This window comes from Alligator mississippiensis, chromosome 2 (genome assembly GCF_030867095.1).
Source record: "Alligator mississippiensis isolate rAllMis1 chromosome 2, rAllMis1, whole genome shotgun sequence".
Lineage (NCBI taxonomy): Eukaryota > Metazoa > Chordata > Crocodylia > Alligatoridae > Alligator > Alligator mississippiensis.
Window position 1 is genome coordinate 297744746 of NC_081825.1, and position 12009 is coordinate 297756754.

The following is a 12009-nucleotide window of genomic DNA, read 5'->3' on the forward strand; positions in this document are numbered from 1 at the left end:
CATCCAGTTCTTCCAAGTGACTCTGCACCACCTCAGGATCTACGCATGGAAGTCTGGCGCCTTGCTGCTGCCTCTCTACAACCCCAGTGAGAGACTTGTCTTGCCCCTCGCTTAGGAACACTGAGGCAAAGACCTCGTTGAGGAGTTCAGCCTTGTCCCCCCTGTCCGTCACCAATTGCTTCTGCCCATTTAGCAGTGGTCCTATTCCTCCCTGGGCCTTCCTTTTACTCCCAATATATCTAAAAAACAATTTCTTGTTGTCCTTTACTTGGGTTGCCATCCTCAGCTCCATGGTAGCTTTGGCCCGCCTAACTGCCTCCCTACAAGCACGAGCAGAGGAGGTATATTCATCTTTAGTGACCTCACCCTGTTTCCACTTTTTATGTGCTCCCCTTTTGGCCCTTAGGCTGCCCTGGATTTCTCTGGTCAGCCATGGAAGCCTCCTGGCCCCTTTCCCTCTTTTGCCTCGCTCAGGGATCGTCTCGCTTTGTGCCCGAAGGATCGTTTCCTTTAGGCACAGCCACCCTTCTTGGGCTCCCATCCCATCAAAACTCCTACTCTGCAGTGCTTCCTTGACTGATCGCCTGAGTGCATTGAGATCAGCTTTCCTAAAGTCATGCACTTTCACCCTACTCGTTACCTTACCCACTCGCCGTCTTATGTTGAATTCTATTATAAGGTGATCACTGTCTCCCAGATAGTTACCGATCTGGAGGTCCCCTATCATGTCATCTCCCGTTGCCAATACCAGATCCAGTATGGCATTCCCCCTAGTGGGACCATGCACCTCCTGTGTCAGGTGGAGGTCCTGTACACAGGTTAGAAACCTGCGTGAGCGATGGGACCTTGCTGTCTGCGTCTCCCAGCAGATGTCCGGGTAGTTTAGGTCCCCCATGACTACCGCCTCTTTAGCTTTTATGGTCTCCGAGAGTTGCCTCAGGAGCCCCGAATCTCTTTCTTCCCCTTGGTGTGGGGGTCTGTAGCAGACCCCTACCACCAAATCCCTTTCTCCTTGCCCCCCATGTAGCCTAACCCACAATCCTTCTACTTCCTCATCCTTGGATTCTGTCTTGATGAGGGTTGATGTATATTGCTCACTGACATAAAGTGCAACCCCCCCCCCCCTTTCTTCCCTGACCTGTCCTTTCTGTACAATCTATAGCCCTCAGTATGTACCGCCCAGTCATGGGATGAATCCCACCAGGTCTCTGTTAGCCCCACTAAGTCATAGGTGTTTAGTGCAAGCAGGAGCGCTAGTTCATCCTGCTTGTAAGACCAGAGTTCTGCCTGGGCGTGAAGACCAGCTAAGAAAAGTACGGAGGGCACTCATGAATACTGAACAGTGGAACAGGCCAATATGCTACTATTTTCTTTCTTTGCTGTGGGGTAAGAGCATGTGCACAAAGCACTTAGCACTCAGTCAGTCCCCAACCTCCCACCCTAACTCACTGCCCTTTCTTTATTTGTCCATCCCCACAGCAAGGCTGAGTGATGGGGCGAGGGGAAGGGCTACTCCGCAACGCTGGAAGAGACTAGGTGGTGGTTGGAGAGGAGAAATAGCAACTGAGACCAGAGAAGGCTGTGCTTGGTGAAGACCACATCCACATTACTCTTCCATCTTCTAGGGACTGAACCTGGAGCAGAAGGGCTGAGAGGGGGAGCAGGCAGACAGCATGGCCAGCCAAACTGGAAAGCAAAGGCCTCAGTCAGTTTAGAGGGGACTGTGGTTTTTTTACATAGGGGATGTGATAAGGAATGGGTTTTGACCTCCTTTGACAGTAAGGGAATGGGAGGACTCTGCTGTATGTGAGGCATGGGCATGGGAGTGGAGCGGGAAGGGGTAGGAGGGAAACTGGGACGAGTGGGGAGCAGAGGTATTGGGAAGGGTGGTTGGGCACAGCAGGAGGGGCAGTGCTCTCGCGGCAGGGGAACTGGTGAGGTGGGGTGAGATGAGGCTGGATGGCTTTTCTTGGGGGTGGGGAATGTTTTAGTATTTTATTCTGTCTCTATGAGCCTGTCTCTCTCTCACTGTAAATTGCCCTCAGCCTCTTTGGGACTTGGCGGCATATAAACATTGCTTATATGCACATAGGTTTATTAGATTTGTTGTGCTGTGTGAGTCCTAGGTAGCGCTCTGGGACTGGCATTGTGTTATGCAGGAAAACAGGTTATGCAAGTGTCAGCTGTGCTTGTGAACTTTGATACCCCAGCAACTTCCGGGTAAGTTACTAAACAGTCAGTGAGGATGATAAGGTGATGAAAAACAACTAACATGGACTGATTTGTTCTCAGCTGATCTAATTTCTTATTTTAACTGGACAGGAAAAAGCAGCAAGTGTGTGATGTATCCTGACTTTAAATCTTTTGGCATTGCCCACACGATAGTTTCATATGCAAACCAAGGAACTAGGTACAAAATTTCTGACCTCTGTGCACAGCTAGATGAAAAAAGCATACTGAAAGAAAAGTGATCAATGGCTTCATGCCATCTAGAAAGTCCTTTCCAGTGGGCAAACTGAAACTGCAAAGCCTCAGACTGGTAAGGATCTGCTAGTGCTGCTGCAATAGGATTATGTCTTAGCATGGCTGTCCAGTAACATTTAGGTGCCTGAAATGGAACCTCTGCAGGGGTCCCCAAAAGTGTCAGCTTGGGGCCTGCATAGGTCTGCTCGGACGCTGATATCTAGTATTCTTGTGAATGGCCTGGATGATGTGACGCTACCATCGGTGCGAGATACATCGGTGTGAGAGGGACTGCAAGCACTAATGGAGAGGATGGGATTTGAATTCCAACTGACCTTGAGCAATTGCAGAAATGCTCTGAAATCCAGTAAGATGAAATTCAATACAGACAAGTGTAAAGTAGTGCACTTTGGGAGGAGAAATCAAATGTACAAATGCAACAGAGACAATAAATGGCTAGGAAGCACCACTGCATGAAGGGACGCAGGCATCATAGCAGACTGATCAACTGACATGAATCAACAATAGGATGCTGCTGCACAAAAGACCAGTGTCATTCTGGGATGCATTAGCAGCAGTGCTACGTGTCAGATGGAGGAGGGTACTATTGCATTGTATTTAGCCCTGGTGAGGGCTCAGCTAGAGTATAGGTTTGAGCACCACAGTAAGAGGGATGGATTCAAATTAGAGTCTAGAGAAGAACAAAAAGGTGAGAGATTTGGAAAGCCTGAGCTAAGAAAAAAAGTTGAAAGAATTGGATTTGTGTAGTGGAGGTAGAGAAGAGTGTGCAGGAACAGAAGAGTCTTCAAACATTCAAAAGTAGTTATGAAGAAGGTTGTGATCAGTTGTTCTCCAAGAAAGCAATATTTTTAATTTGCAGCAAGGGAGATTTATGGTGGGCATTAGGAGAAGCTGTCCAATTCTGAGTATAATTTAGTGTTGGAACCGGCTGCTGAGGGAATCTCCTTCGCTGGAGGTTAGACAGACATCTCTAAGGGTTGGTTTAGGTCAGGGTGTCAAACTCGCCCCTCTTCACACGGTGGATCCAGATGCTCCAGGAGTGGTGGGGTGAGTCTCAGTGACTATGCAAAGGTTAATGCAGCCATTGCTTGATGAAGACCCCAGATTTCAGCAGTGGGTCCTGGCCCTGAGTTTTGGGCCCTTCTGGGAGCTTTGCAGGTTGGGCAACACAGCTTCACAGACCACACACTTCACATCCCTGATCTAGACAAGCACAGTTTCATCCCAGAGCAGCATGATGGCTGCAAACCACCTCTGGAAGTCCTTTCAAGCCCTTCATTTCTGTGATTTACCTAACATCACACCAACATGCATACTCCTACGTATACGTGAAGAAAGATAATAGACTAACGTTACTTCACTGAAAGAGCAAAGCTCTGCTCTTTGTTTCCAGATCTATGAGTTGAATTTAAAATGCAAGAGAGGATACCAGAAGTAGGGGTGAATTTTCAGAGTGGTCACTGAGGCCTGTCTGTACTATGCATGCAGCCAGGTCCAGGGATGTGTCTTCTAACACATGGGCATTGGCAGTGTCCATGAGACATCCTTGTTTGTAACAAAAGTTCTTTAACTCAATGGACTTTAGGGTTTACCATTTCCCTTTGTCATCTCTTAAAATGACTTAATTAACTGAACTGGGATCAAGACATTCAAAACCCAAGAGCAGCGTATCCATGTTCTGCTTGAAGGATACCAAGCTAAATTAACTCCATTAGCTCTCCATTATTATTTTTCACTGATCCTCAATCTTTTTGTATTTTCTCCTCCACCCTGACCCTGGATACCAACGCAGAGCTAGAAATGCATGCTGGGAAGTCCAATAGCATATGCAGACTGCTTTGTCATCTTGTTTGCTACTATAATGAATCTGTTCCTAAAGTCAATGATTGTAACAGTCTGAGAACCCCGAGAGAGTTTATGCATTAACAGCTAGCGGAGCAGAGAAAATGCAGTTTAATTGCTGGCCTAAAAGAATCCTTTTCCGTGAATAAAATGCAAATCAGTTCAGCCAGACCAAAAGTTATTAGTTCTGCCTGAGGAATGAGATCCCTCCAAAGCTGGAATTAAGTTACTTGATACTTTGAAGCTTTTCATAAATGTCAGTGTGCTGCTTGACTAATGCAGAGTAAACATTTTTCATGTGCAGTATTACCCCAGGTTTAAAGAAAGTGAGAACCTTCTCAGCGGCTTAGTCATTTCAGAGAACAGAAGAGGTTGGTTGTTTAGCTGCTACTGATGAAGGGGATTGCAGTGTTCGTGGGCATGATGCGACTGCAGTGTCGGGTAGAGATACATGAATGAGCTTTCTAGCTCAGGGACTGGTAGCAGGCGAGCTGCGGCGAGATGGAACTGCTGCCAGCTTTTGATTATTATGAGTCTCATGATATGAAGCGTTCTCCTTAAGTCCCAGCTTCTGGCGTCAAATGATTAAGTGTGCTTCTAACCACATTGCAGTCAAAAGCTGTTAAGCATAGCTCCGGTGTTTCTCAAAGACTCTGAAATCAGATGGCAAAGAAGAAGAAAAAACAACCCCTCTGCATCAATAATTATTTTTGTTAAGTCTCATAAGTTTGGGGTGAGTTTGTTTGGGTTTTTTTTTTTTTTAATTTTTAGGTTTAGAAACAGGCAAATGTTTGTTGCAGACCTCATAGGAACCTCGGTAGCTCAGCTCTTCCAAGAGAGCGAATCAGACAAGCAGGAAGTCCTATGAGGTTAGCACTAATGCCCTGGCTAAAGGAAAGGTAGGTGAGAAGGAGCAGGGAACAGCTGGGTGCCCCCTGGAATCAGAGGCCTGAGTGCTTTACCATCAGCAGCAGTCCTGCTTTTGCCCTGCAAACATGACCCGCACCACACTGCAGGGATAAGCGCAGTGCCTCATTTGAATAGCTTCTCAAGGTGCCTCCAACGAAGCCCCATGAGAAAGTAGGGTTTAGTAGTGAAAGCACAGAAACCAATGGGTTGGGAGGTATGGGCCCTAATCCTATCTTTAATGCAGCACTTCCTTTATCGTCCTGGATTACTGGCTGAATACTGCTGTGCCTCAGTTTCCCCACCAGCATATTAGGTATGAAAAAACTCACTGTTCTCACGAGGCGATTGGGAGACATTGCCAAAGTTTGAAAAGATATCCTAGATTTTAGGCTGGAAGGTGCTATTCCTCGATGGTTAACTTCTTCGATGGTTTGATCTAGGTCAAACCTTCATCAAACCTTCGATGGTTAACTTCTTTCCCAGCTTGAGTATGCCCGGCTTTTCGGTCTCTCATCCTAAATATCGGAACTGAACTATGCCTTTAAGAGTTTTCACTCGAACATTCTGGCTTTCCACAAACCAGGCCTGAGGGGAAGGGTATTTTTTGCCTGAAAGCTTGTCTAACATCTCTCCCAACTTAGTCGAGTAAAAGATCATAGAAAATGAGGGCTGGAAGGGACCTCAAGAGGTCACATCTAGTCCAACTCCCTGCTCCAAACAGGACCTGCCCCAGCTGGATCATCCCAGACAGGGCTTGGTTGAGCCGGGTCTTGAAAACCTTCAAGGATGGAGAGTCCACCACCTCTCTGGGTAATCTGTTCCAGTGTTTTACTACCCTCCTAGTGAGGGAGTTTTTCTTAATAGCCAACCTCAACCTCCCTTGCTGCAACTGGAGCCCAGTGCTCCTTGTCCTGTCATCTGACCCCACTCAGAACAGCCCAGCTTCATCGTCTTTCCAGCCCCCCTGCAGGGAGTTGAAGGCTGCTATTCGATCCTACCTCAATCTTCTCTTCTCCAGACTAAATAAGCCTGGTTCCCTCAGCCTCTCCTCATAAGTCACGTGCCCCAGACCATGTTCATTACTGGTTATCACCAAAAAAACCCCCTTGCTTCTTTGCAACACTGATGGGACATCCCCTAGGAAGGTGGGCCATCGCTAGATGTCATTCCCTCCATTTCCGTACGCCTAAAAGCCACTTCAGTGGTTCAGCGCCCAGACGAACCGAGTCTGTCTCCTCTCTTAGAGGACTTCGTATCGCAACTCTACTAGATCGTTCTTGTCATCATTTCTGGATGTAACCCACGACATTTATCTACTGGATGCGTATGCTGCTTTCCCACAAAAGGCTCGGGCAGCTTCCAGTATAAACGCAATGAATCAAACCTAGATAAAATATTAAAAAATAAAAAAGCAAATCCCCAAACAATGCTCCCACCTGTACGTCTGTCTGCTACAAGCCTGCCCGAGCAAGAGTGTCGCCTTAACAGCCGTGCTCCCGGCCGACATGCAGGTTTGGGCTCCGGCGAGCACCAGGAGCAAGTGAGCCCCAGAGCCGAGGAGCAACTGCAGACAGCGACCGCTCGCAGGGTTGGCCAAACCGCCGTCGCATGCGGATGGCAGAACAATGGTACTCGCTCCACGTCGCTCTGCGCTGATCATAGGGCTCGTGATGGAAAGCAAGGGAGGAAGCAGTCCCTTAGCCCCCTTGACACGTTGCATGTATCACACAATTACTGGGTTTGCTGCACAATTCATTTAGACCGGCAACACCTGCAAATTAACCTTCGCTCCATAAAAAGGTCTGACCAGGTGCGAAATTAAGACCTGGAAAATATGTACCGACTGGTAGCTGGTATCTGCCCAGTTACATTGTGCAAATTAATTTTCAGTCATTTCCTCATTCGTACCTTCAACGCTTTTACTCCGGCACACGTTGTGGTGGCGCCCGGCAGCCCCACAGCAACTCCTCATCCAGCCAAACCACAAAATGGAGACGTCCGCATCATGAGCCGGTGTCGCCATCGCCGCTAACCCACGAGAGAAACCCCTCACCTCACTCCGCGTCTCGAGCCGGTGTTGCCCTCCGCGCTAACACGCGACCCACGAGAGAAACCACTCAGTCTGGGTCTCGAGCCGGCATCGCCATCCCCACTAACACACGACTCACAAGAAAAACCCCTCACTCCGCATTTTGAGCTCGCATCGCCATCCCCGCTAACGCGACCCACGAGAGAAACCTCTCGCTCCGTGGTCGAGCCGGCGTCACCATCCGCACTGACACATGACCCACGAGAGAAACCTCTCGCTCCTGTCTCGAGCCGGTGTCGCCATCCCCGCTAACGCGTGACCCACGAGAGAAACCCCTTGCTCCGCATTTCGAGCCGGCATCGCCATCCCCGCTAACACACAACCCATGAGAGAAACCCCTCGCTCCATGGTCGAGTCAGTGTCGCCATCCCCGCTAACACACGACCCATGAGAGAAACCCCTCGCTCCGCGTCTCGAGCCAGCGTCGCCATCCCCGCTAACACACGACCCACGAGAAAAACCCCTCGCTCGCATCTCGAGCCGGCGTCGCCGTCCCCGCTAACACACGACCCACGAGAAAAACCCCTCACTCGCATCTCGAGCCGGCGTCGCCGTCCCCGCTACACACGACCCACGAGAGAAACCCCTCGCTGCGGTGCGGTCTCTCGGTGGCCGCAGCGTCGCCGTGGTGCGCGATGCCCCGGCCACCCACAACACACGCAGGAGCACGAGGCGAAGCGGTCCGTGTCGCGGGCCCGGACCTGGGACGGAGGCGGACGTGCTGCCCCTCGGTTTGGGGTAAACGTTGACGCGACCGCCTGGCCTTGGCGCGCTGCGGCCCAGCGTCGGGCCCGCGTCCGGGACGCCCGCAGCGCAGCGCCGCGCCGCGCTCCTGCAGGCCCGACCTCTCCGGCCCCACGTTGAGGCGCAGCTCGCGGCCCGTGCTTGCGGGCGGGGGCCGGGGTCCCGGGGCCGTGTGTGGAGGCGCGGTGCCAGGGCGCGCAGCGCCGCTTGAAGCCGGTGCCAGCCCAGGTGCGCGGCGCGGGAGGCGAGGCCCGGCCGCGGGGCGGTGTCGGGGGCGGGGCGGGGCGGGGCGGGCGGTGTCCGCGGCCCCGGCGCATCCCGCATCCCGCCCGGGCGGCCCGGCCATGGCCAGCGACGGTGAGTGCGGCGGGTGGGCGGGGGCGAGGCCGCGCTTCCCTCCCGTCCCCTTGCCTTCCCTTCCCCGGCGGGGTCGGGTCGGGTCGGGTCGCAGGACGCGCCCCAGAGCGGCCCCCTCGCCCGGCGGGAGAAGCCGTCCCCACGCGGCCCCCGCGCGCCACGAGGGTTTCCGTGGCCGGCGCCCGCGTGTCCCCTCGTGCTCGCTGCCACGGCCTGAGCGCGGGGCGACCCGGGGGACCGGGGTGCCCCGAAGGCTGGCGTCCAGAGCGGAGCAGCGTGGAAGCGGTGACACCGGGCGCCAGGTCTCCGTTTCGTCCCGCCGCGCCCGTGCCCGCGTCCCCGGCCTGGCTCTCGAGAGCGCGGGCGCAGGAGCGCTGCTCGGGTCGGGGCGAGGCCGTGCGGCGGGTTTGGGTTTGGCACAGCATTCATTAGGACTGCGTGTGCTCGCGGGGTGTCTCTTGTAAGCGAGTCCGGCGGCGCTTGCACTAAACACCGAACTCAACACGGGCTTTGGGGCCTGTTGTGTCGCGTTTCCTTGAACCAGTTTCTGGCCCCGGTGCCTTCTGCTTTGCGCGGAGAGGGGCCGTGCCCGGCGTTAGGTATGCCGTGAACGTATTGTCGCTGCAAGTAGATACGTTTGCCCCGTAACTCCTAATTGCTGTGGTGTCCTGTAAAGGGCACGCGTGAGGTCGCGAGACGTGGCTTTGCGTATCCCACCCGTCAGATGTTGCTTGGCAGGCGAGTGCCAGTCTCACGACGTGCGCACGCCGACGGGACTGGTTTCTCCGGTCCCGGCTTGAGGCACGTCTCCAGGCCCTCTGTCTCGCCAGCAAGCGCTTCCAAGAGGCTGACCGACGAGGGTAACGTCCTCTGCTCAGATCCACCTCTATAGGACTAACTTATGAAGAAGCAAGAAGGGCACTAAGTCCCACAGTGTCGCGTTTTAGGGAGATGTTGTGAGACTATACATTTCAGCTAGTTAATTTTGGGGGTAACCAGCAGAAGGATGAAGGTCGTATGGATCAACCTTCCCGGTGATGCCTAAGCAGTCCAATGCACCTGTTGTTTCGGGGTTCGAGCTGTGCATTTTTCTGCGTTACGAATCTGATGGGTTATCCACCTCTATGGCCGTGTGTGTCATTTTCTTTTGCTATAATGTCTTGTTCTCACAGGAACCCTAAAGCAGGGGGGAAAGGAAAGTGATTGAGGGAAATCAAAGACTGTATGGATTATCTCCTCTAAATCTAGAGTCGCTATACGGTATTCAATGTTTTAATTTTCTTCCCAAGTGTACGTTGCCTTCTAGACAAGACACGAATTGTGTGGTTCCAGAAGGAAAAGGACTTTTGAAAGGTATTGGTACCTAACCAGGGTATAAGCTTGAAATATTAAAATGGCCCGGTTCCTCGAGCGGATGTGTGATATCTTTTATTGGACCAACACGGCTACAACCGATTAGTTGGTCTAATAAAAGATTATCACATCCACTCAGAATCTCGCTTGCCTATATCAGGCCAACACAGCTACAACCAAAAACCCAGCAACATGTGAAATATTAAAAAATATTCTTTAAAAGGAGGAATGACAATTTGTGATCTGGAGCAATAGGAAAAACACAGTCCTTGACATTAGTAAAACATAAAATTCCTTCAATAAGAAAAGGATCAAAGAAACTTTTATCATCTAGAAGATGGCAACTACATAGAGTAGTAGAGAGACGGAGAGAACAGACATGCGAGCTCAGTTGGCAAGTATCTAACAGAGATGAGGGTTGCCCATCCAATAGTCCCTGAAAACAGGTAAAACTAAGGTGGTTGCGTGGGATATCCTGAACCACTAAAGAAGCAGTTGATCTCATACAGTTAGTCGGCACTTGGGCCAGCCAGTCTCTTTCCTCCCGGGTTGTAAGACAAGGGAAAGGAGCTGGCAGAACCCCTAAAAGAAGCCGTGGGATCCAGAAATGCCGTTGGCCACATAGGCAGATTCTTCTGTTTCAAGTTTGTCAGGACTAGGAAGAAGTGTTAAGATTTCATTTCAAGGATTGTAGTTCTCTCAGTGCAATAATTAATCATGCATAACTGAAAGTTGTCCTGCAGAGTTTTCACTCTTATCATTGAGAGCTCAAGGAAATGTCATTTAGATTTTAACTAATGTCTGCTGTATGTCTATTTCTCTGTGCAAATCCAAATTGATTGACCTGGGATAGCGTCCAAGCAGACATTTAAGCAATTGCTGGTTTGTTTGTTTTTTAATCTTTCTCAAACAGGGTACCAGAAATGGCAGGAGAGCTACCTTCAGCCTCTTTGCTTCAGAGAATTAGTTGATGTGTGATATTACAAGTAAATGTAGTCATTGAGTTTGGTTATTCATTTTGTTCTATGATGTATTTTGTCCCTCATATGCTTACAATGGTAGATGCATCTCCACTTGTTCTGTCGAATTATTGGGTGGTTTATGGTGAATTAACAAACTCGATGGCATAGAGTAAGTGTTTTGATCTGAAAAATATTGTCCCAGGTAAAAATTGACCTGAGAAAACATAGCATTACAACAAAAAAACCAGCCCTCTCTGGACTCGGTGATAACCTTTATGTGGATATTACAGTCCACATCTGTAATAGCTGTAATATGTGGATATTGCAGTCCACATGGGTAATATCTATTCAGTCAGCACAAGTCCTTTGTTGGATCTTGGCTTTGAAATCTAACTGGTGCCTTGAAAACTTCATACTATGGATCCTCATTCACATGCATGCAAAGCGATGGCAGTGCTAGCTGAACAGATCGTCTGAGGAGTCCTCCAGACTCGGGGAAGCCCTGGGTGGACCTGAAACATCCAGGGGCTATTCCTAGGAGAAAGGGGACATGGCAAGAACATTTCTTTTGCAACAGGAAAGCCAAAGGTGTATACTAGAGCAGCCATGAGACTGCTCTGATTTATACCACTGATGAGCCAGTGGTTCTTATTGACTCAAGAATCGGAAGAGAGGGCCAGAAAAATGGTGACTAGCAACCTGTAGCAATTCTGTTTTGAGTGCAGCTTGGATGTTGCCATGGGAGGAGCCAACATCACTTTAATGGGCCTTTAATCTTAGAGGCATATTTCTCATAGTTTTCGGTATGAAGAGTCTTATCAAACGGAAAGTCTTCCAAGAGGGTATAAGGGAAAGAAAGGTCAGAAGGGAAAGTCAGGACTGCTGTGAGCAAAGCTCTCTGCTCCTGCAGCCTGTGTCTGGGGCTTTCTGCATTGCTGCTGAGTTCCAGACCTTCATGATCTAGAAATCTCCCAGATATGCAGGAGGAGAAGACGCTGTGTTTTATTAAGCTGGGTCCTAATTCTATTTCTGTTTAACTCCCTACTGCTAGATTTGGGTGTCAGGGAACAGTTTTCTCCCAGGTCAGATTGGTAAGGATGGGCTGGGCTTTTTTGCCTTGCTCTTCAGTGTGGGATATAGTCCTTTTCCTTTTCATCTGCACATATTTTAGCCTAACCAAGTCTCTGCCACTGCACTGACAAACCATTGGTGGTGCCTCTTCTTCGTCACCTGTAGTATGATCTAGTTTTATTTGTGCTTTGTTGGCTG

The 12009-nt window shown here is 50.2% G+C and overlaps 1 protein-coding gene across 2 annotated transcripts in view; it reads left to right on the top strand.

Annotated features, from left to right (window-relative positions):
* The first annotated feature begins 8361 nt into the window (after positions 1-8361).
* Positions 8362-12009, top strand: part of SYT16 (synaptotagmin 16) — a 166592-nt gene continuing 162944 nt past the window's right edge. The window contains exon 1 of one of the 2 annotated variants that reach the window (XM_019494104.2): positions 8362-8425. In XM_019494104.2, the coding sequence (XP_019349649.1) occupies positions 8413-8425 (13 nt within the window). In that variant the 5' untranslated portion in view covers positions 8362-8412. The remainder of the gene's footprint in view (positions 8426-12009) is intronic. The other variant, XM_059723379.1, reaches the window with a different exon arrangement.